This window comes from Hyperolius riggenbachi, chromosome 4 (assembly GCF_040937935.1).
Source record: "Hyperolius riggenbachi isolate aHypRig1 chromosome 4, aHypRig1.pri, whole genome shotgun sequence".
Lineage (NCBI taxonomy): Eukaryota > Metazoa > Chordata > Amphibia > Anura > Hyperoliidae > Hyperolius > Hyperolius riggenbachi.
Window position 1 is genome coordinate 26,990,348 of NC_090649.1, and position 26,339 is coordinate 27,016,686.

Consider the following 26,339-nt stretch of genomic DNA (forward strand, 5'->3'; position numbering starts at 1 on the left):
AGCAGCGCAGTATACAGACACACTGCACTTATTACAGGTGCGTAACTATAGCTGGCCAGGCCCCCCAGCAGAGATCTGCCGGCAGGCCCCTCTAACTGGTGGGGAGACAGGGGCCAGGAGCTAGAAGGGCCTGGTCTTGTGCCCAATGTAATAAGTGCAGCGGAACCCAGAAGCCTTATACATAACCTGCTCTGGTAATTACATCTCCTTCACTTCCTGGTTAGTTAGCAGGTGCAGTGCAGTCACCCAATCACCATACAGAAGCCGCATGGCGATTGGCTGGCTGTACTGCACCTGCTAACAAACCAGGAAGTGAAGGAGATGCGATCCTCAGGCAATTTATAAGGCTTCTGGCTTCCACTCGCTGTCTGCATTATTATATTAGGAAACAAGACTGCCCTCAGACCCCCGCCCCAGCTGTCGCCCCCCCCCCCCCCCTGCCACTGCAGTGACTGCAGGAGCTATTGTTATGCCACTGGTCCAGAAGCTTCCTGTAACCTCCTCAACAACACCACTGCTGGCCAAGACTCTCTGTAATTCGCAGCCACATTCCCCTTTGTGTACAAGCGAGGCCACGCCTATGCAGCAACAGGAAGCCGCTCGTACCCAAGAACATCAGACAAGCATCTGTTTGCAGAAACGGCAGGGTCAAGGAGGACATGTGAAGCCTGCGGACTATCCAGGGGCTTCCCTCAAGTTTACAATCAAAACATCTGTTGCTTGGTGCCTTGCCAATGAAATTAACTTCCTCTTAAATTTTAATGGCCCATTCCAAGTTGCATACAATTTACATGCAATGTAACATTACATTACATTGCATCTCGATGAACATCTTAATGCAGGATACAGCAGATACTGTCCCGATTGTTGAGGTGCTCTGCACTCCATATGGTTATTTAGTCTCAGGTGACTCACAAAGAAGTGCGACACAACCCCTAGCATGCTCAAAACAGTCTGTATGAGGCTGAATGTGATGAATCATCAAATGTGAACTCAAAGGTCCATGGACACCAGTTCTTATAAATTGACATTCTACTGTTGTACAGCTCCACACAAGCCCCATGCGTAATGCCAGGCATCTGCTGGAGTAGTGAAAGGACTAGCATACATGGACCTTCAAATTCAATCTTACAGCAGTTTGACTAAAGTTCCTAGCTGGCACGGATCTTTGTTCTCAGTTTGAGTTTAGTGTTCCATTCACCAGTACAGTTGAGGCAGGAAATGCAAATAAAGTGAACTGAATCACCACCAGTGAGCAGTGGAGACGAGTTAGATCGAGCGATAAACCATACTTTTCCAATCATAATGTAGGGTTTCTAGATGCCAGAAGAAAGCTACCATGCATAGAGCAAACGGCAAAGCTTGGTCGTGGAGGAATAATAGTCTGCTTTTGGTCTTCATGGTATGGCTTAGACCCCCCTTTTTTACAGTTAAAAGGAATCCGGGCATCATGCAGCATTCTAGAGAATAGTGGGACTCTACTTTATGGCAACAGTTTGGTGAGGTCCACTTTTTTGTTACTGCAAGTAAGAGCTGAGTTTATTAAAGATGATCTGATTGAGTCCAGTGTAGAAGAACAGAATTGTGCTCCTCAAAGCCCAGACGTCAATGTCATCTAACACCTTTAAGAAGAAATGGAACAGCAGCAGCATGTGAAGACCCCTCCCAGCATGTTCCTAGGGCTGGATACTGTTGGCCATTTAATGAACATAATTTGCAAGTGCCCAAGAATACTGTAACGCTGGTGGAAAATGACAAGACGAGGTAAATGAGTGGAGGAGGAGTAGGAGGAGTATTCACCAATCAGGGCTGGTGGGGACGGACATGCATGTGACATCACTAGACATGTATGGCGATGAGGCAACCAGTGTATGGAAGTCATGCACCAACTTACTGCCTGCTTCTGCTCCTCCTCCTGATGATAAACACAACGGACAAAGAAGAAAAGAAGGTCAGAGATGGATGACCCATTTCATGAGCTATATGTCAGAGGGAGATTAAGGGGGCACTTCTACAAAAATGTGTAGGTGTGTGGATGTTTGATCTATTGTAGAGAGGTAAGTCCCCTAAACCACAGGTGTCCAACTCCAGGCCTCGAGGGCCAGATCCATGCCAGTGTTTAGGATGGACTGAGAAATAATTAATTTTAGCTGTGCCAAAAAAGTTTGAGGACCCCTGCCCTTGAGGACTGGAGTTCAACATCCTTGCCCTAAACAGTTTCTATGATCTCCCACAAAATACAGTTTTGCCATCTAAAATCAGTAAGAACTGACAAATATCACAACTCTCCATGTAAATATTGGCCAAGTACGTTGCTTGAGTGCTGGAAACTCTTCAGGCTCAAAAGGTCATCTCCGGTAGTGTCCACAGTTCCCCAACCCTGTCCTCAAGGCCCACCAACAGTCCATGTTTTGCAGATAACCACAAACATGCACAGGTGAGGTAATTAGTGTCTCAGCAGAGCTGATTTTCTACCTCTGTGGATTTCCACAAAACATGCAGTGTTGGTGGGCCTTGAGGACAGGGTTGGGGAACAGTGGTGTAGAAGATACTAAGAGTCAGCACTCCCATGAAAGAAGAAATGCACCAGTGTTTCGGAAACACCAACCAGTCCTTGGTTTAACTACTTAAGGACCAAGCTAATTTAAATCTACGCTCTGTTTTGGTGGTCACCTGGCTGGCAGGACGAAGATTTCAATTAGCCGCCGCTGCACACAGCGATCTCGCCGCTTAATCCCCGCAGCTCACTGGCTCTGCCTGTCTCTGAGGGCAGAAACCTGTGAGCGGGTCAGGAGCCGATTTCATTGGCTCCTGGCTCTGTCTTTCAATGTAAGCATCAATGTAAGCAGCCCCCATTGTCTTACATTGATAGACAGGGTCAGGAGCCAATGAAAGCGGCTCCTGAACGGCTCACAGGAACTCTGCCATCATAGAGACCCAGGATCCCGACGTGCGACAGTGATTGCGACGGGTATGTGTTGGGATTCGTCGGGATTCCGCCGTGATTGCGCTGTTTCTGTACCAGCGGTCTTTGGTCCTTAAGGGGGCAGAGACCTCTGGTACTTAAGTGGTTAAAGTGAACCTCCAGACTAAAAAAACTACTCAGCAGCACTGAAAAGACTTGGAGCTTCTTTAACAGTTTCACAGCATCAGTACTTTGTTTTCCTTACCCAAGCCTCGTTTTTAGCTGCACAGAAGCTAAGCTCCGCCCCATCAAAGAAATCTACCCAGGCATTTTCCCCTGATGCTGTGCAAAGCATGATGGGATTTCTGATGTTGTTGTTCTCATTCTGCTGTTTTGGCGCAAATCATTTTTTTTTTTAATTTTGGATTTGAAGCCTAGTGCACACAGCTGGGAGGGGTGATCAGGACACTTGGAACTGTGTCTCATGCTCCCCGTCACCTCCTTTCAACCAAAAATATGGCTGCTTCCATGAAATCACAAACATTTGCCTGTTCTTTTAAAACTGGGAGGGTAAGAGATTATATTACCTATCTATTTTAAGTAACATAACTAATGTAACTTAATGACAGTATGTTTGTTTAGGCTGGAGTTCCTCTTTAAGGTTCAGATGTTTAGTACTGCCCTCAACAGTTACAGCCACTGAAAAACTCAACCATCAGGAACTTCAGTGGCTGTCCACATAACTTCAGCACTAGGTAACAACTGCTGAACATCTATGCCTTTATTTTCTCATCCACGAACTAAGAATAGAACTTACCATCAGAAAGCTGATTCATTCTGTTTTTCAGAAATGAGAAATAACACTTCCATGCCCTTGATAAACACCCAAAATGCATCACTTCAGAAGTGTTAGCATGTCACCTGCCCACTATTCTGAAATGATGCATTATGGGTTTTGGTTTTGAAAATGTTCTTCTGCCTGGAAAAGTTAGTGCACTCCTGGTTATGTTGGGTTCAAAATTCCGAAAATGGCTCCCTGATCTGTAAGGCAAATGGATGCCATTGTTTTTAGCTCAGTTTTATGATACTGGCAGGTCACCCCCAGAATGTGCAGTATACTATAAGCTGTTACTAGTCAGTACAGTGCATCATTAAGCCCTACGTGACAACATTTAAGGGATGGTTCACAGGAGTTCTGATGTTTCCCAGAGCGAGCGGCGACCTAACAGACATGCAGGACAGACCTATGTTGTCCTATGGAAAAGCATGAACTTGTTCACACATGTCCATCTTTGCTGAGTGCAGGTTTGTCCATCGAAAATTACTTGTGCAACTGCAGGTGTATTTTTCAGAGCTTCCATATCAAGGAATAGAATAGCAATGGACCAACCGTTGTGGACCACTTGGGAACTATACCACAGTGCAGTTGGAAACCAGTCCACATGGACTATTTATTATTTATGTATTTATTAAACCCATAGATAGTGGGAGGAGGGATAGTAGGAGGAGGGTTAGGGGGTGAGGGGAGTGGCGTAGTTATATGCATAGAACTCCAATGGCAAATCTCATTATTTGCGCTCCTGAAAGATAGAGTCACTATGTGATCAGCCCTATCCATATCTGAAGCATCAAGGTTTTGGGCAAAGTGTGTGGGTTTAAACAAAAGAAGATGGCCCAGCCTATGACATGAAGATGAAGATATGGGAAGATAATGACACAGACAGGCAAACTGTGAAAAAGACACAGAAAATAAAAAAATCTCCTACAAACGCTATATAAACCTTAGTTGAGCCCATCGATTTGGGCCATCTTGGTTTAGGCTACAGATACAAGATATTCTTTTTCCACAGATAATTTTTGATAGATATAACCACTGCATATTGGACCCTGCCACAAAACTGGCCGTTCTGGAGATGCTCTGACCCAGTCCTCTAGCCATCACAGTTTGGCTTATTACCTTCAAGAACCGAGGGTTCACCTGCAATGTATATCCATCAAGAACCGAGGGTTCACCTGCAATGTATATCCATCAAGAACCGAGGGTTCACCTGCAATGTATATCCATCAAGAATCGAGGGTTCACCTGCAATGTATATCCATCAAGAACCGGGGGTTCACCTGCAATGTATATCCATCAAGAACCGGGGGTTCACCTGCAATGTATATCCATCAAGAACCGAGGGTTCACCTGCAATGTATATCCATCAAGAACCGGGGGTTCACCTGCAATGTATATCCATCAAGAACCGGGGGTTCACCTGCAATGTATATCCATCAAGAACCGAGGGTTCACCTGCAATGTATATCCATCAAGAACCGAGGGTTCACCTTCAATGTATATCCATCAAGAACCGGGGGTTCACCTGCAATGTATATCCATCAAGAACCGAGGGTTCACCTTCAATGTATATCCATCAAGAACCGAGGGTTCACCTTCAATGTATATCCATCAAGAACCGGGGGTTCACCTGCAATGTATATCCATCAAGAACCGAGGGTTCACCTTCAACGTATATCTTTCAAGAACCAAGGGTTCTCATTCAACATTTATTATTCAAGAACAGAATGTTCACCATCAACATATCACCTTCTAGAAATAAGGGTTCACATTTAACATTTCACCTTCAAGAACCGAGGGTTCACCTTCTGCCCAATATACCTCACCCGTTCACTGTTGCAATTGTAGTGAGACGTTTAATAGTGTTCACAAGAGCGGATACGGATTTTATTGTTGTTGCTGACTGGCTTACGTTACGTCTACAGCTCAGGGGACTGGTGACCCCTGAACCTTCCAGATGTATCCAAAGGTTTCATAGTGCCAGATTATCTCAGCCGAATGCAGGTTGTGGACATTGTTCTCCTCCTTATCCCTCCCTCTCTACCGTGCCCAATGCTTCATGACAACTCTCGCCTCCATAGCAACAGTATGCGTCACTAATCTAACATCTGTACAAAAATCTGCCCCAAACTGCTACCTAGGAATCCGGTCCCAACCCAAGTCAACCATACTTTGTGTGTAGGTAAGAGGCTTAGAGGCCCTGTAGTGACATAGTGGAATGCATTAAATTATTTAGGATTCTTTTTCTACAGATATTCTTTGGTAAAGAAAACCACTGCATATTGGAGCCTCCCCACAAGACTGGCTGTTCTGCAGATGCTCATCTAGCCAACTCATCACAGTTGGCTTATTATCTTCAAGAACAGAGAGTTCACCATCAAAGTATATCCATCAAAAACAGAGGGTTCACCTTCAAGGTATATCCTTCAAGAACCGAGGGTTTCCAGTCAACGTATAGCCATCAAAAGTGGTTTCCATTCAAGAACCCAGGGTTCACATTCAACGTATAGCCATCAAAAGTTGCATAACTATAGCGACCATGGGGCGCCTGTTCCTCCCCTTCTGCAGAGTAGCGCAGTGGAGCAGTTTAATATCTAACTGCTCCAGGGTACTTCAGCAGAGAATCTTTGAGATGCAATGAGGCCCAAGGGAAAATGCGGACCTTCACTTACCCCATAGTATTTTTGTTAAGCTGCCACATGAGGGGGTTTGGATGCCAAGAGGGGGCCCCATGGTAATTTTGCTGAGGAGTACCATGTGTTGTTGCTACACTCCACCTCAGACTGGCAACGTTTCAACTAGAAACAGTCTCCGGTGTGCTCCTTTGGGTGGAAATGCTGTGTGCAGTTATTCTTTTACTGCTTACAGCGACGAACATTTGAAGCTCTGGAGGGCCACATAAAATGGCGAGGAGGGCCGCATTCAGCCCGCGGGCCTCGTGTTTGACACCTATGCCCTCTAGTATATTTCCAGAAACATATTCACGAAAATAAAAAGGTAAATTTATACTGGGTAATGGTAAGGCAAGAAATCCAAAATGTACGCAAGCTTCAGAAAGAGGTTCAAAATGTTACACACTCCCAACACTGGCCTTTCCTCATCCTCCGATACACACAAGTGGTCAACAAAGATGACAATGTACACTAAGGGCTCGATTCAGTAAACCGTGCTAAGTGTTAGCACGCCTGTGAAAAGCCCTATATCATGCCTAAAGTTAGTTTAGCCATGATAAATTCACATCTAAAGACTTTAGGCATGATAACTAGAGTGCTAACTGGGTTAGCACCCTTTACTAAATTCACATCGCGCGCACAGTCCCGCACGCAAAACTTAGCGCGCGCACCGCAAAAACAGCGCACCCGATGCGCCTATAAGGTCGCATTGGGTGCAACCTTAATGTCGCACCATGTGACGTTAAAGTCGCACGCAATGCGACCTTATAGGCGCATCAACGCACCGTTTTCGTTGCACCGCGATGCAACATTTCACGCACACCGCGCTGTGGGCATGCAAAGTTTTCAGTGTGGGATTTTGCGCGCGATGTAAATTTAGTAAACGGTGCTGACCCAGTTAGCACCCTAGTTATCACACCCAAAGTCTTTAGGCGTGCTAACTGGGTTAGCACCGTTTACTGAATCAAGCCCTAAGAGTCTAAATTATCTGGCATGGGAAGGGATTGCTTAAAGGGAACCAGAGATGAACGTTTCACACAAAATAAACGTATCAGTCGATAGCTTGTAAAGAATAAATGCTCTACCCGATAATTTTGCCGCTCTGGTGTGCCTTTTTTAGTGTTTTTTATCCATTATTGCTCCAGGAAAAATCAAATATGGCCGCCGGTTCATATCCCTACTGCTTCCGGGTTATGAGTTGTTCTGGATGTGCTGTCTAGGCTATATGAGACTATGTTGCTATCTAGGCTATATGAGAAAGGCTGCTGTGTGCTTTCATTTTGGTATGATGTGCAGCTGCCTGTAGGAAGTGTCTCTCATAGGAATGAAACTGCAGTCATCATCAGTATCTACAGTATGCAGACAGAGCACACAGATCATATTGCATATTGCTCTGAAAACTTGTCTGTTTCAGAGCATCTCTCTCAGCAGCAGCAGCCCCTCCGATGTCATCACAGCTCTCAGTATGCAAAGCAGGAAATCTGAGCCCGGAGGTGGCAGGCTTGGGCTTGAAAAGACTCCACAGAAGAGTGACTCAGCTATAAGGATTCCAGGTCAAACCTAGACTGAGCCAGTCAGGGATTTTTATCGCAGCTGATAATAGACTAATTAAGCAGATAAGAATAAAACTAAAAGCAGGGTAGGTGTTTACTGTCATGTTCCCACTGATAAATGTAATAAAATACATGAGGGTGCTTCCTCTCTGGTTCTCTTTAATGCTGGATAGGGATGATCAAAGATATGCAAATTCTTCCAAGTTGATGCAAATGTATTTTTTTAAACCTCGGTTTAAATTGTTTGGACCATTTTCAAAATGATTTGCATAATTTCAGGAAGCATTTGCATCTCATTAATCATCCCTAACGCCACATATGTGGTCTTGCCGGACGCTATTGCTCGCTGGAACGCGAAGAATAGCCCGGGGCATGCAGGCGCAGATGCCATCGACTTACAAGTCGATGGTAATAAAATTAACTGGTGGCGGTAGAACAGAGGACCGTGCAGGACCGGATGGCTGCTGTGGGCTAGGGGAAGGCCCAAGTAAGTGAAACTATTTGTTTTTTTTAGGAGTTTACAGTTCAGCTTTAAGCAACCAGCATGAAATAAAATACTAACCTCCCCCCCCCCATTAAAGGCAGAGTGGTGCGCAGCTCAAATCACGTACAAATCCTCCGGGCACTTATGAGTCTTACGAACCTCTCCTGCAAGCTCCCGGCTGCTTTACCGTGTTCTCCAAGCACGACTCCCATGTAGGTCAGGTGACACACCGGGGAGCTGTACAAGGATGCCGCAAAGCCGCAGGAGAGAAGACCGGGGCCCGGAGGATTCGGACGTCACTTCCGCTGTGCACTTCCGCAGTGCAGACAGCGTTAGGAATGACCCTATTCTTCCCCACCAGGCATGCTGGTTAGTTGAGACTGCATACAGCTATCAGAGACCGGCCACTGAACACATCTCACCTTCAGAAGCTTCATGAGACCTTCCAGCTGTACCATGAGCTCCCGGCGACTCTCCTGCAGCGCGGACATCCTCTGCTCCAGCTCGTCCTTCCGCTGCCTGGATGGGAGGAGACAGGGACAGGTTAGATGCAGTGTTTCCCAGCAGCTCAGCCTATAGACCAAAATCAAGGCCATGGCAGCGTATAAACCTGACTGCACTACCACCATCCTAGATGGACACTGTCCTTTACAGGACGTCCAACAGAAGAGATAATGGCCCAAATAACAGCGTCACCCTCTTCTCTGCGGGCCCTAATTTCCTTATTTAACCCTTTTTTATAGCACTGATTTTTTTCCACAGCACTTTACAGAGAACACTGAAGAATTCACCTCACTGAAAACACGAATAAGGGTGCTTTTCTACCAGGGTTGTGGAGTCGGTACAAAAATCTTTCGACTCCAACTCCGACTCCTCAGTTTATGAAACCACGACTCCAACTCCGACTCCGGGTGCCCAAAATTGCCCCGAATCCTTGACTCCGACTCCACAGCCCTGATTTCTACTAGGAAGCGTGATTGCATGATAGATTGCTCTGCAATGCACTACCTTCAATTTCCACTCACTGTAATTGCACCATGAACCTTCGGGTACGGCGCACAATCGCACCAAAAATCATGCAGGCCAGAGATTGTGATTCAAAGATAATCAATTTCACTAATGGAAAAACAGCGCCGCGATTTACATGTTAATTGTGGTGCTGCTGTGACAGGCAAAACACGATCAACCAACTTTTTGGAGCGAACCGCAGCAAGCAGAAAAGCACCCTAAGTATCGCCTGAAAGATCTTTATAGGTACATTTTATTATTATAAATAAACTTTATTTATAAAGCTCACATATCACACGGCGCTTTACATAAGATAGAGGAGACAATACAACATGAAACAAAGTCACACAGAATCATAACAGTAAAACAATGGTACACAAAGAAAGGGATACAACAACAAACAATGGTGCACACATTGCAATGTATAGGGGTAAATATAGCAGACAAGTCATATGGTGATGGGAAGGGGTGCCCTGCCAAATAGACTTACACTCTAAGGGGTGGGGGAGAGGGACACATAAGGGAGGGAGTTGGAGCTAAGAAGAAGGGAGAAAGCAATGGTAAATAGATGGGTCTTTGAGGCCTGCTTGCATGAGTTGAAGGTGGGGCGAGCATGATAGGTGGAGGGAGAGAGTTCCATAGAATAGGGGCTGTTATAGAGAAGTCCTGGAGCCTCATGAGCGAGCAGGTGATGCGAGGGGAGGACATCCGTAGAGTGTTGGAGGAGCAGAGAGACCAGGTTAGGCAGTATCTCTAGACAAGGTCAGAGATGTATGAAGAGGAGGTATGCTTGATAAATTTGGATGCCAGGCAGAGCAGTGTGAATGTAATTCTGAGGGGGGCAGGGAGCCAGTGAAGCGACTTATGGGAAGGTGCAGCTGAAGAGAAGTGATGGGAGGAGTGAATGAGCCTGGCAGCTCCCTACCTTGTAAATCTGGGGAGTGCAAGAGGTGTGGCTGCAGAGATATTTGGGGTGTTCAGCACTAGCAGCATAGTTGTATAGGAAATGTGGCAGCACAGAATGGCACTGCACATGTGGGAAAGCATAAGCCTAGGGCAGCACAATCAGGCACCACACCGGCATGCTAACCATACAGCCACCGCCTACAGTGTCACTGAAAACAACAGCTGACTGCAAACTGAAACAAAAAGGGGAATTTAAGAACACTAAATTGCATGTGCTGCACTGTTATAGGTTGTAGAGTGTATATTATATTATATATTTTATATACATGATTTCAAAATCTGTTGTCAGAGGAGTATGGACGTTTGTTGCTGGACTGACTGACAGTCCCTGGAGTTCTATGTCCCCCGGGCACCACAAGCGTCATTCCTCTCCTGCAACTGCTGCACAAGCAAATCCTGAGGGACTTCCCAGCCTTCTCCCTCCCGCAGATCCACACTGTGATAATAGCTATATAATGACTGATATTTATGTGATCCACTCTCCATGCCCTGTGCTAAGAGGCCCTGTAGTGACATATAGCAGAATGCAGTATAGAGGCCCTGTAGTGACATATAGCAGAATGCAGTATAGAGGACCTGTAGTGACATATAGCAGAATGCAGTAAAGAGGCCCTCTAGTGACATATAGCAGGATGCAGTAAGAGGCCCTGTAGTGACATATAGCAGAATGCAGTATAGAGGACCTGTAGTGACATATAGCAGAATGCAGTAAAGAGGCCCTCTAGTGACATATAGCAGGATGCAGTAAGAGGCCCTGTAGTGACATATAGCAGAATGCAGTATAGAGGACCTGTAGTGACATATAGCAGAATGCAGTAAAGAGGCCCTGTAGTGACATATAGCAGAATGCAGTATAGAGGACCTGTAGTGACATATAGCAGAATGCAGTAAAGAGGCCCTGTAGTGACATATAGCAGAATGCAGTATAGAGGACCTGTAGTGACATATAGCAGAATGCAGTAAAGAGGCCCTCTAGTGACATATAGCAGGATGCAGTAAAGAGGCCCTGTAGTGACATATAGCAGAATGCAGTAAAGAGGCCCTGTTGTGACATATAGCAGAATGCAGTAAAGAGGCCCTGTAGTGACATATAGTAGGATGCAGTAAAGAGGCCCTGTAGTGACATATAGTAGGATGCAGTAAAGAGGCCCTGTAGTGACATATAGCAGGATGCAGTAAAGAGGCCCTGTAGTGACATAAAGTAGAATGCGGTATAGAGGCCCTGTAGTGACATAAAGCAGAATGCAGTAAAGAGGCCCTGTATTGACATATAGCAGAATGCAGTATAGAGGACCTGTAGTGACATATAGCAGAATGCAGTACAGAGGCCCTGTAGTGACATATAGCAGGATGCAGTTAGAGGCCCTGTAGTGACATAAAGTAGAATGCGGTATAGAGGCCCTGTAGTGACATATAGCAGAATGCAGTAAAGAGGCCCTGTAGTGACATATAGCAGAATGCAGTAAAGAGGCCCTGTAGTGACATATAGCAGAATGCAGTAAAGAGGCCATGTAGTGACATATAGCAGAATGCAGTAAAGAGGCCCTGTAGTGACATATAGCAGAATGCAGTAAAGAGGCCCTGTAGTGGCATAAAGTAGAATGCAGTAAAGAGGCCCTGTAGTGACATATAGCAGAATGCAGTAAAGAGGCCATGTAGTGACATATAGCAGAATGCAGTAAAAAGGCCCTGTAGTGACATATAGCAGAATGCAGTAAAGAGGCCATGTAGTGACATATAGCAGAATGCAGTAAAGAGGCCATGTAGTGACATATAGCAGAATGAAGTAAAGAGGCCCTGTAGTGACATATAGCAGAATGAAGTAAAGAGGCCCTGTAGTGACATAGCAGAATTCAGTAAAGAGGGCCTGTAGTAACATATAGCTGAATGCAGTAAAGAGGCAGAGATTTGAACCCAGGTTGTCTGTGCCAGAGGCAGAGCACTTAACCAGTACGCTAGCCAGCCATAATAATCTGGCATAAGCCCGCTAGATCCTGCAGAGGGCGCTCAGAAGTTAGTTTGGGGCACTGATGTAGCAGCGGTCCTAGGCATGCGCCTGTTTTGCCTTCAGTACGGAAGGGTCACCTTCCCTGTCAGTGGATGCAGATGTGATCTGAGAGCTCACGGTCCTATAAATAGGCCGGGATGGAGGGAAGGCGCGGGTCTTTATATAGAAGCATGATGAGCGGGGGTCAGTGACAGCGCAGGAAGAAGAGACGGCAGATGGGAGGAGGGACGAGCGCGGGACCTCTCCAGCACATCCATTAGCACAAATGAGGCGCTACTGCTGACGTGCAGCCAAGCACAGGTCAGATTACTGCGCTAATGGCCATCATTAGCCAGACAAGCATCACACGGCCAGGCCACCCCCGCCACCTGACCCCTCCGAGCTTTGAGGAAACGTCCCCCCCACCACCCGACCCCTCCGAGCTGGGAGGAATAATCAACTAAGAATGATTCAATATCTAGCAGAGGATCTTCTATCATCACTAGGCGAGTAGCAAAAATGAGACAGATACTTACCCAAGGAGAGACAAGGATCTGGGTCCTATAGAGCCTTCCCCCTCCTCTCCTGGTCCCCTCGTTCCAGTGCTGGCTCGTCTGGTAGCAGTAGGTGACTAATGTAGTGAAATACTGCTTTACCCGGCCGAAGGAGGCTTCAGAAGTCTTCAGGAAGCCCGAGTGCTCCTGAAGAAGGGCCGCCTTGTACTGCACCTGCGCAAGCACGCTCTCTTGCACGCTCACGCCTGTGCAGTATGGAGCCGCACGTCTTCGGGAGGACACGGAGACTTCCAAATACCCTTTCGGTGGGGGATTGAAACGGGGAGGAGCCAGCACAGGATAGGGAGCACCGAGAGAGGAGACAGAAGGCTCTATATGACCCAGAGTCTTCCCTCTCCTTAGGTAAGTATTTGCTTCATTTTTTTTAAAATGCGTTTCCCATTCACTTTAAAGAAGAACTGTACCCAAACAAGGTAGTAATGGGAAAAAAGTATATCTAGACATTGCAAAAATAGAAGTAAAAAAAAAAAAATAGAAGATAGATCTGGAATCGATGGATACGCACCATATAATTTGCTCATGTTGTTTGATCCACAGTGAGCATGCCGGTACATCATGAATAAAGACCAAATGGACAGTACTGTGATGGATTTACCCAAAAGCCATTTTATCCAAAGTCAGAAGAGATCCCAGAGTTTCCTCACAACATTGGTTTACAAAAAAGCCCAGAATTGTTTCTGATTAGCTGCTGAGCCTTCTACAGGAAGTGGCTACAGATTACCCAGAAAGCTCATGGTGAACCAGAACTCCTAGGAGTGTGTAAGGGGCTACAATGGACCAAAAAGCCCTCTTACTAAAATGCTATGGAAAACAAAAAAGTTTGCCTTCTTAAAACAGAAAGTATTTGCAATTATGCAGGTTGGAGTGAGCATATGATGTCTCCCACAATGCAGCACTGCTGAAATATGCAAATCACCCTTGTTCTACAGTAAGTGGGGGATTGAGGCATTTATTACTCCAGACCTGATTGGTAGAAGGGAAATACAAGCTCCTCCTCCTGGCAGGCCTGGCAAATAGTCCAGTCCTGCATTCCAAGATCCGATCTTCACAGAGAACTGATAAGGGTTTGCAGAGCAGGGGATCCAAGTCTATCCCGCTAGCAGCATCAAAGAAAGAGAGAAAGAAACAGACACCAGAAGGGGGACAAAGGGAGAGGGAATTTGATGTCAACTAACTCACTAAAGAAATACATCATTTAGGTTTTCTATCCTTATTTCATATTTTCACTTATGCCAGCTATACAAAGCTTAGTAGGATTGTCGAGGTTAAAATATGACTGTCCCAAGATGTCAAACTTTATTATAGCAGCAGACCGCTTGGCCAGTGTCCCCCACCCCTTCCCCAGTGTTTGCCATCACCGTGAGCGCCGGTACCACATGACTTGGCACATGTGTGACAGCAAATATTGGAGGAGGCCAGGAGTTGTGTCAGCAGAGAGGTGAGGCAGCCACGGCAGGACCATTTGCTCGATATATCAGATGCGATCAGATGGAACAGTGTACGGGTACCATAACCCTGCTTGTTGGGACTTGCAGATCATTTTCTGCTGTTCACCTGTTATTGGAATCCGTGGCAGCCGGTATGTTGTGTATTTATTTATTGGACAGTTGTGTGAGCGGTCTGCCCCCATTAAACGCCCCATCTGTCAGGTTCAGCTAGGGCCGCCGCTGTGCGCTCTCTCTCAGTCCTCATACTCCTGGATTGTCACAGATGGTTGTCACTGAGAATTGTCATTAATTAGTAATCTGACACAGTGCAGGAATGCTCGGGAGCAGAAGGGGCTGAGGGAGGTGACAGGTACTCTTTATGCCCGGGGTAAGTCCCGGCAGGCACCTTCTCTCTCAGGCCTCTGTAGGGTTTGCTCAGAATGAGCTGATCTGCTGAATCTTCGCTGACCCCTGGTTCATACATTAAAGGAGGCATGTTTAATTCATGATAGCGTCTTCCTGGAAGTGTAGCCCATGAATGATTTACTAGACAGCAGAGGATTGTGGGGTGACGGATAGGCTCCTGTGCCGTAGCCGATCGCTGGACACCATGCATGTCTGCACCTCTTATCATCATGAAGGGTGATGGGAATGTTGCAGGTGTCCAAAAAAATACTAATGAATACAGTTTATGGTGAGTATACAGTGTGGGGTATAGTACTGTTTTGTAGCAGGGCCTATTTTTAACATTGACTCTCAAGCAACCAGAAACTACACTTATCCAGCATCAGCCCATCCCTTGATGCTAAATAATGGGGGTTTTACAGTATAATCAAGAAAACCACTTAAAGGGGCTCAGAGCTGGAAGAAAGAAAACATCACATACATACCTGAGGCTTCCTGCGGCCCCATCCGCTCGGATCGCTCCCACGCCACCATCCTCCGCTGCCCGCAGCTCCAGTACCGCGACCCGCAATCCCGTCAGTCGGAGCCAGTCTGGTGTAAGAGAAGTGTGCCCTCTAGCAGCCGCTGGAGAGATACGTAGAGGGTGCACTCCTCCTGCGTAGCCTGGGTGACGTGACGGGACCAGATACTGGAGCCGCAGATAGCGGAGGATGGCGGCGTGGGAGCGATCCTAGCGGATGGGGCTGGAGGAAACCTCAGGTATGTATGTGATGTTTTCTTTATTCCAGCACTGAGCTCCTTTAAAGGACAACTGAAGTGAGAGGGATACAGAGGCTGACATATTTATTGCCTTTTAAACAATACCAGTTGCCTGGTTATCCTGCTGATCCTCTGCATCTAATACTTTCAGCCATAGCCCCTGAATAAGCATGCAGCAAATCAGGGGTTTCGGACATTATTGTCAGATCTGACAAGATTAGCTGCATGCTTGTTTCTGGTGTAATTCAGACACTACTGCAGCCAAATAGATCAGCAGGGGTGCCAGGCAACTGGTATGTTTAACAGGAAATAAATATGGAAGCCTCCGTATTCTTCTTACTTAAGGTGTCCAAAAATTGTCCTCATATTGTAACACCCTTTATATATAGACACCAGCCCATTGCAGTGGTGGATATTCTTCAGCCCCCTTATAGTAGTACCCTGTGCAGTGCCCCTCTTATGGAGGCAAATGTGCTGTGCCCTCTCCCCCCTATAGCCACCCTGTAATGTACCCCCATACATGGCCTGTGTACTGTGACCCCATGTGATACGCATAGAAGCGCCGGACATCTGGGTAATTAACCCCCTCTCTCCCAGCCGCACACCTGAGGCTTTTAAGCCTCATTAGAATCACAAATTCGGCTAGTCATGTACTCGTCAGCCCATCACTAATGGCGATAGACTGCAAAGCCACAGGATGAAAGGCGGAGTGTGGACCTGCTGGCTTACCGTAGTAGTCGAAGCTCCGCCAGCAGGGTGGGGTTCTGCTGGGCTTTCTCCGGAGTGGGCTGAGAGGCTTGTTCGTGTTCCAGGCGTAACCTCTGGATCTCCTGTAATATCTCTCTGCAGGAACAGCAATGGGGAGACGGTGGTTACTGCTGTGCATGGCTGTCAGATCCATATAACCCTACTGGACTGTATGAATCCTGGACTCATATGAGGACTCCTGAGAGATGAGACTCTGGAAAGCAGCAGCGGGCGTCACGCTCCCCAGCACAGAGCGGGAGGACACCGGCCTGAGGAGCGGCAGCCACAGCAATGCAACCGGAGCCTCAACTTACAGTCATGACCAAGAAGTCACACGTTGCCTTTATGTGAAGCTTCCCTGAGATGAAGGAAGGGGGGGGGGGGGGGATTATAAAAAGTTTATACATTTCTGGGGCTTCATCCAGCCCCCTCCAGGCTGGGTACTCCCTCTCCACTGCCCTCCGCTGCCTGGCCCCAGTTGGTTGTCCAGTCGGCACAGGTGGGCTGTGCGCACTTCCTTGTCTTGCTCCTGTGACTTGCGCACCGTTCTGCACCTGCACAATGGGGGAGCGTGTACAGCCCTCCTGCGCCTGTGCATTATGCCCCAGACCAGAGGACTTTACGGGCAATTTGCGGTGGCTGCAGGCAGCGGAGGACGGCGGAGTGGGAGCGAACTGGCCGGAGGGGGCTGGAGGAAGCCCCAGGTATGTATAAATTTTTTCTATCCCCCCGTCTCAGGTAGACTTTAAAGCAAACAAAGTACATCTTTTTCACAGAAAAAGACAATTATGCAAAAAGTTTTGAACAATGCAAAAATTTTAATCAAAATTGTAAGCGATTGTGAACGTATTTGCATAAATTCACACAAACAATCTTATGGTTAGTGTAAAAATATATTTACAATATATTAAAACAATTACAAGATTGTACAAACTCGGAACTTGAGAAATTCGGAATTTGCATGGAGATGAGAAAAATCTTAGAATTTTGCTGGGTTCGGAAATTTAGCAATTCCAATCATCACGGGTCTAATTTATTTGTTTATTTACTTACTTAAGTATTTATATAGCGCCAACATATTACACAGCGCTGTACAGAGTATATCGTCTTGTCACTTAACTGTCCGCAACAAACACAATTGCTAACTTCCAGCTAGAGCAATATCCTGCCTCTATCTGGCCAGCAGACGCCAGTCAGCCAATCAGGTGCACTGTCATACACTCTTTGCCTGCTGTACCAAATCTAGCAGGAATTGCATAAATTAGCATTCAGGTGGGAGGCTTCGGTTGGATGCAATCGTAGATGGTCTATTTGTAGTCTGGCTGGAGCCCAGGGAGATACATTTCCACCATAGATTATATGGGAAAAACATACACTCTTCAGGGAAAATCGCGGACAGCACAAGAGTGAATTTACCGCGGGAACTGATCCTATCTAGAAAGCAGGATCTCTTCACTGTCAGTTTTACATTGCGGTTAAAGTGTACCTGCGGTGACACGATGTGATAGACGTGTGTATGTACAGTGCCAAACATACAAATAACCACACTGTGTTCCTGTTTTTCCTTTTCTGCCTGAAAGAGTTAACATTCAGGTATAGAAGTGACAGTTTCATTGCAGTCGGGACCAAGTTGGTCTACAGCATAACCTTCACTGGTAAGGAATTACAGTCATAGAAATCATTCCTGGCAGAGAACAGCCTCTGAGTGCAGGGGATAAAGCTCAATAGTTTGTGCATTTTAGCTATGGGACAAGTAAAAGACTAATTTCGAAGAGTCAATAAAATATTACATTTACTTTTCAAGTTTCGAAACATAAAACTGGAATATCTACCCCCCCCCCCAAAAAAAACGGTTATTTTTAAGAGTAGGAGGATAGAGACAATTGTTCATCTCATCAGTTTATTTTCACCTGAGGTTCACTTTAACCGGTTCAGAACCGCAGTGCCGAAAATCTCATGCATCCGAGCAACGTTCACCTCCCATTCATTCGCCTATAACTTTATTGCTACTTATCACAATGAATTGATCTATATCTTGTTTTTTCCGCCACTAATTAGGCTTTCTTTGGGTAGTACATTTTGCTAAGAATTATTTTTTTCTAAATCCATTTTAACAGGAATATTAAGAAAGAAATTAAAAAAATTCATTATTTCTCAGTTTTTGGCCATTATAGTTTGAAATTAATATACGCTACCGTAATTAAAACCCATGTATTTTATTTGCCCATCTGTCCCGGTTATTACACCGTTTAAACGATGTCCCTATCACAATTTATGGTGCCGATATTTCATTTAGAAATAAGGGTGCATTTTTTCAATTTGCGTCCATCACTATTTATAAGCTTATAATTTTAAATAATATAATAACATATTCTCTTGACATGCATATTTAAAAAGTTTAGACCCTTGGGTAACTATTTATGTTGTTTTTTTTTTTTATTGTATTTTTTTTATTTATTATTTTTTTTAATAAAAAATGTATGTGGGTAATTTTTGGTGTGGGAGGGAAACTGCCTATTTTAAATGTAAAATAGTATAATTGTTTATTTTAAAATGTATGTTGGTGCAGTTTACTATTTGGCCACAAGATGGCCACAGTGAAAAAAGTCCTGGATGCGAACGATCTCGCATCCAGGAACTTAAATGCAGGGGAGATGTTTCCTGGGGGCAGAAATACCAAGCTCTCTGGAGAGAAAGCGTCGGTATTCCTGTGGGGAAGTTAGATCGGTGAATGGGAATTATATTCCCATTCACTGATCGGGGGACTAGCGGCGGGCGCGCGCCCCACGCAGAAAAAGCTGCACTGCCTTTCTGGACGAGAAAGCTCGTCCAGAAAGGCCGAACTGGTTAAAAGACAACTGAAGAGAGAGGTATATGGAGGCTGCCATATTTATTCCCTTTTAAGCAATACCAGTTGCCTGGCAGCTCTGCTGATCCTCTGCCTCTAATACTTTTAGCCATAGCCCCTGAACAAGCATGCAGCAGATCAGGGGTTTCTGACATTATTGTCAGATCTTAAAAGATTAGCCACATGCTTGTTTCTGGTGTGACTCAGACACTACTGCAGAGAAATAGACCAGCAGGACTGCCAGGCAACTGGTATTGTTTAACAGGAAATAAATACGGCATCCTCCATATCCCTCTCCCTTCAGGTGTCCTTCAAACAGACATAAAACTGTGCATCCTTCACACGGCTAATCCTAAACTCCCTGTCCATTGCCAAAACAGCTCGTCAATAAACCATCTAGCGACACCTCCGGCGGTGTTATATCTGAGCAATGCTGGAGTTCTGTGTCTGGTGTACACAGGTTACCCCGGGAGGAGGAGCCAGACTTCCTTGGAGGAGGAGCCAGACCTCGCCAGGAAGAGGAGTCACACCCTTCCCCTGCGGCAGAGAAATTACCTGTTCTTGTTCTCCAGTTCGGCAATGAGCTGTCGTTGCTGCTTGTTGGCGTCGAAGTTGAAGCTGAGATCGGTAGGAGGTCGAGGCTGCGGAGAATGAAATAAGACTGGTTACTGGCGTACGGCTCCCGCCTCACCACCGGAGGCAGCGTTACAGAGCCGGGTGCAGGAGGGGAAACTACGGAAGAGGCAGAACGTGCGACAAGCTGGAAAACACGAGACTGTCAGGTCTGCGCTCTGCATAACTGCTCACTGCCACACTCCTAGATGGGATAAAGCATCAGTTACTTCCCCTCTGTGCTGCGCATACTAACATCACCAAATCTTATATACAGCCTCACCAGATGAAAGTGACATCAGGCTGACAGCCAGTAGAGAGAGGAATTAATCATCTCTGCACGCATTCTGCGCATACACGTTCTGCAGTGCTTATTACTCTCTTCCCCTCGACGTAAGGGATATCGGGATTTTTGTAGCACGTCAACTGTGCTTTTTCTGATCATTATTATGTATTTATATAGCACTGACATCTTCTGCAGCACATTACAGAGTACATAGTCATGTCACTGACTGTCCTCAGAGGAGCTCACAATCTAATCCAACCATAGTCATAGTGTAATGTCCTACCATATTATTATTATTATTATTATGTATTTATATAGCACTGACATCTTCTGCAGCACATTACAGAGTACATAGTCATGTCACTGACTGTCCTCAGAGGAGCTCACAATCTAATCCTACCTTAGTCATAGTCTAATGTCCTACCATATTATTATTATGTATTTATATAGCACTGACATCTCCTGCAGCACATTACAGAGTACATAGCCATGTCACTGACTGTCCTCAGAGGAGCTCACACTCTAATCCTACCATAGTCATAGTCTAATGTCCTACCATATTATTATTATTATTATTATGTATTTATATAGCACTGACACCTACTACAGCACATTACAGAGTACATAGTCATGTCACTAACTGGCCTCAGAGGAGCTCACAATCTAATCCTACCATAGTCATAGTCTAATGTCCTACCATATTATTATTATGTATTTCTATAGCACTGACATCTTCTGCAGCACATTACAGAGTACATAGTCATGTCACTGACTGTCCTCAGAGGAGCTCACAATCTAATTCCTACCATAGTCATAGTCTAATGTCCTACCATATTATTATTATGTATTTATATAGCACTGACATCTTCTGCAGCACATTACAGAGTACATAGTCATGTCACCGACTGTCCTCAGAGGAGCTCACAATCTAATCCTACCATAGTCATAGTCTAATGTCCTACCATATTATTATTATGTATTTATATAGCACTGACATCTTCTGCAGCACTTTACAGAGTACATAGCCATGTCACTGACTGTCCTCAGAGGAGCTCACAATCTAATCCTACCATAGTCATAGTATAATGTCCTGCCATATTATTATTATGTATTTATATAGCACTGACGACATCTGCAGCGCATTACAGAGTACATAGTCATGTCACTGACTGTCCTCAGAGGATCTTACACTCTAATCCTACCATAGTCATAGTCTAATGTCCTACCATATAATTATTATGTATTTATATAGCACTGACATCTTCTGCAGCACTTTACAGAGTACATAGTCATGTCACTGACTGTCCTCAGAGGAGCTCACAATCTAATCCTACCATAGTCATAGTCTAATGTCCTACCATATAATTATTATGTATTTATATAGCACTGACATCTTCTGCAGCACTTTACAGAGTACATAGCCATGTCACTGACTGTCCTCAGAGGAGCTCACAATCTAATCCTACCATAGTCATAGTATAATGTCCTGCCATATTATTATTATTTATTTATATAGCACTGACATCTCCTGCAGCACATTACAGAGTACATAGTCATGTCACTGACTGTCCTCAGAGGAGCTCACAATCTAATCCAACCATAGTCATAGTGTAATGTCCTACCATATAATTATTATGTATTTATATAGCACTGACATCTTCTGCAGCACTTTACAGAGTACATAGTCATGTCACTGACTGTCCTCAGAGGAGCTCACAATCTAATCCTACCATAGTCATAGTCTAATGTCCTACCATATAATTATTATGTATTTATATAGCACTGACATCTTCTGCAGCACTGTACAGAGCACATAGCCATGTCACTGACTGTCCTCAGAGGAGCTCACACTCTAATCCTACTATAGTCATAGTGTAATGTCCTACCATATTATTATTATGTATTTATATAGCACTGACATCTTCTGCAGCACTTTACAGAGTACATAGTCATGTCACTGACTGTCCTCAGAGGAGCTCACACTCTAATCCTACTATAGTCATAGTGTAATGTCCTCCCATATTATTATTATGTATTTATATAGCACTGACATCTTCTGCAGCACATTACAGAGTACATAGTCATGTCACTGACTGTCCTCAGAGGATCTTACACTCTAATCCTACCATAGTCACAGTCTAATGTCCTCCCATATTATTATTATGTATTTATATAGCACTGACATCTTCTGCAGCACATTACAGAGCACATAGTCATGTCACTGACTGTCCTCAGAGGAGCTCACAATCTAATCCTACCATAGTCATAGTCTAATGTCCTACCATATAATTATTATGTATTTATATAGCACTGACATCTTCTGCAGCACTTTACAGAGTACATAGTCATGTCACTGACTGTCCTCAGAGGAGCTCACAATCTAATCCTACCATAGTCATAGTCTAATGTCCTACCATATAATTATTATGTATTTATATAGCACTGACATCTTCTGCAGCACTTTACAGAGTACATAGTCATGTCACTGACTGTCCTCAGAGGAGCTCACACTCTAATCTTACCATAGTCATAGGCTAATGTCCTCCCATATAATTACTATGTATTTATATAGCACTGACATCTTCTGCAGCACTGTACAGAGCACATAGCCATGTCACTGACTGTCCTTAGAGGAGCTCACAATCTAATCCTACCATAGTCATAGTCTAATGTCCTGCCATATTATTATTATGTATTTATATAGCACTGACATCTTCTGCAGCACATTACAGAGCACATAATCATGTCACTGACTGTCCTCAGAGGAGCTCACACTCTAATCCTACCATAGTCATAGTCTAATGTCCTGCCATATTATTATTATGTATTTATATAGCACTGACATCTTCTGCAGCACTGTACAGAGCACATAGCCATGTCACTGACTGTCCTCAGAGGAGCTCACAAATGAATCCTACCATAGTCACAGTGTAATGTCCTACCATATTATTATTATGTATTTATATAGCACTGACATCTTCTGCAGCACTTTACAGAGTACATAGTCATGTCACTGACTGTCCTCAGAGGAGCTCACACTCTAATCTTACCATAGTCATAGGCTAATGTCCTCCCATATAATTATTATGTATTTATATAGCACTGACATCTTCTGCAGCACTGTACAGAGCACATAGCCATGTCACTGACTGTCCTTAGAGGAGCTCACAATCTAATCCTACCATAGTCATAGTCTAATGTCCTGCCATATTATTATTATGTATTTATATAGCACTGACATCTTCTGCAGCACATTACAGAGCACATAATCATGTCACTGACTGTCCTCAGAGGAGCTCACACTCTAATCCTACCATAGTCATAGTCTAATGTCCTGCCATATTATTATTATGTATTTATATAGCACTGACATCTTCTGCAGCACTGTACAGAGCACATAGCCATGTCACTGACTGTCCTCAGAGGAGCTCACAAATGAATCCTACCATAGTCACAGTGTAATGTCCTACCATATTATTATTATGTATTTATATAGCACTGACATCTTCTGCAGCACTTTACAGAGTACATAGTCATGTCACTGACTGTCCTCAGAGGAGCTCACACTCTAATCCTACCATAGTTATAGTCTAATGTCCTGCCATATTATTATTATGTATTTATATAGCAGTGACATCTTCTGCAGCACATTACAGAGTACATAGTCACGTCACTGACTGTCCTCAGTGTCTTGCTGTAAAACTCTTTTGGCAAGATATGCCCCCTTTGGTGTGCTTAAGCTCTGCAATTAGCCATGTGGCTGGATTTCTGCTTTACCGATGAGCTGGCAGGCTCACAGTCTGAAGTAACAGCTCCCACTCTGAGAAGAGTCTGCAGCAAGGAATGGCAAATAGGAGCTTGTCCCATTTATGTCAATGTAACATTGTAGGGGAAGTGATGAGCTTTTTCGCTGGAAATCCTGCATGCTTTGCATACTGAGTGCAATGGCTGCAACTGTTTATAAGTACACCTGTAATACAAATACCTAACAAATTATCTGCTTGTAAACTTTTATTTATTTCTCTTGCAATAGGCAGGATCTCTTTCACGGTTCCATTACAGCATGCCTCTTCTGGCCCTGCTCCTGGCCACAGGTCTAGTGTGTCTGAACTGGGCATGTACGAGTCAGGCCCTACTGGCCCATGCACAAGGGCTTCATTCTACTGGGGCTCCGAGGACCTTACAAGTGCATGCCCATTCCGGATGTGAAGCCACAGGAAACCTACTCAACAAGCTTTTGTCAAATATGTTTAGAAGGACCCAGCGCTGGACTAGGGGGTTGTTAGAGGATCCAGGTAGGCTCTGGACTATCCAGAGTCTTCCCTCTACTGAGGTAAGTGTCTAACATTTTAACTTTTATTCATTTCAAATACACTTTAACCACTTGCCGACCGCCTACTTCATATTGGCGGCGGCAAAGTGGCAGCCCCAGGACCACGTAACGCAGATTGGCGTCAGGTCCTGGGGCACTCTCTGGCCGGGGATCGCGCGCTGGGATGCGCGCGCATCCAGCGGCAATAGGCTCCGCCCACCCGCGACGTCAACCCGCCGGCCAATCGGAAGCGCCGGCGGGTTGTTAACCCCGCGATCGCCGCTACAAAGTGTATAATACACTTTGTAATGTATACAAAGTGTATTATACAGGCTGCCTCCTGCCCTGGTGGTCCCAGTGTCCGAGGGACCACCAGGGCAGGCTGCAGCCACCCTAGTCTGCACCCAAACACACTGATCTGCCCCCCCCTGCCCCCTGATCGCCCACAGTACCCCTCAGACCCCCCCCTGCCCACCCCCCAGACCACCATTTGCACACAATCACCCCCCTAATCACCCATCAATCACTCCCTGTCACTATCTGTCAACGCTATTTTTTTTTTTAGTCCCTAAACTGCCCCCTGCTCCCTCCTGATCACCCCCCCACCCCTCAGATTCTCCCCAGCCCCCCCCCCCAGACCCTCCCCCCCCCTGCGTACTGTATGCATCTATCCCCCCTGATCAACTGTCAATCACCTGTCAATCACCTGTCAATCACCCGTCAATCACCCCCTGTCACTGCCACCCATCAATCAGCCCCTAACCTGCCCCTTGCGGGCAATCTGATCACCCACCCACACCAATAGATCGCCCGCAGATCCGACATCAGATCACCTCCCAAATCCATCGTTTACATCTATTCTCTCCTCTAAACACCCACTAATTACCCATCAATCACCCATCAATCACCCCCTATCACCACCTGTCACTGTTACCCATCAGATTAGACCCTTGCGGGCACCCAATCGCCCGCCCACACACTCAGATTGCCCTCAACCCCCCCCCCCCTTATCGATTCGCCAGTGCATTATTTACATCCGTTCTTCCCTGTAATAACCCACTGATCACCTGTCAATCACCCATCAATCACCCCCTGTCACTGCCACCCATCAATCACCCCCTGTCACTGCCACCCATCAATCAGCCCCTAACCTGCCCCTTGCGGGCAATCTGATCACCCACCCACTCCAATAGATCGCCCGCAGATCCGACATCAGATCACCTCCCAAGTGCAGTGTTTACATCTCTTCTCTCCTCTAAACACCCACTAATTACCCATCAATCACCCCCTATCACCACCTGTCACTGTTACCCATCAGATTAGACCCTAATCTGCCCCTTGCGGGCACCCAATCACCCGCCCACACCTCAGAACGCCCTCAGACCCCAGCCCTGATCACCTCGCTAGTGCATTGCTTGCATCTATTTCCCCCCTCTAATCACACCTTGAGACACCCATAAATCACCTCCTGTCACCCCCTAGCACACCTACCCATCAGATCAGGCCCTAATTTGCCCCGTGTGGGCTCCTGATCACTCGGCCAAACCCTCAGATCCCCCTCAGACCCCCTTCCGATCACCTCCCCAGTGCATTGATTGCATCTATTTTCCCCTCTAACCGCCCCCTGAGACACCCATCAATCACCTCCTGTCACCCCCCTAGCACTCCTATCCATCAGATCAGGCCCAATACATCCTGTCATCTAAGAGGCCACCCTGCTTATGACCGTTTCCACAAAATTTGCCCTCTCATAGACCACCTGTCATCAAAATTTGCAGATGCTTATACCCCTGAACAGTCATTTTGAGAAATTTGGTTTCCAGACTACTCACAGTTTTGGGCCCGTAAAATGCCAGGGCAGTATAGGAACCCCACAAGTGACCCCATTTTAGAAAGAAGACACCCCAAGGTATTCTGTTAGGTGTATGATGAGTTCATAGAAGATTTTATTTTTT

General features: G+C 45.6%; 1 protein-coding gene across 11 annotated transcripts in view; it reads right to left on the reverse strand.

The window, feature by feature from the left end:
- DTNB (dystrobrevin beta) overlaps positions 1 to 26,339 on the reverse strand; it is a 289,602-nt gene that overhangs the window by 34,534 nt on the left and 228,729 nt on the right. For 8 of the 11 annotated variants that reach the window (XM_068279910.1, XM_068279906.1, XM_068279908.1 and 5 more), the window contains 4 exons: positions 19,730 to 19,815; positions 16,309 to 16,422; positions 8,875 to 8,971; positions 1,895 to 1,915 (listed from right to left, as the gene is read on the reverse strand). In XM_068279910.1, coding sequence (XP_068136011.1) covers positions 1,895 to 1,915; positions 8,875 to 8,971; positions 16,309 to 16,422; positions 19,730 to 19,815 — 318 coding nt within the window. The remainder of the gene's footprint in view (positions 1 to 1,894; positions 1,916 to 8,874; positions 8,972 to 16,308; positions 16,423 to 19,729; positions 19,816 to 26,339) is intronic. The other 3 variants (XM_068279912.1, XM_068279909.1, XM_068279905.1) reach the window with 1 other exon arrangement.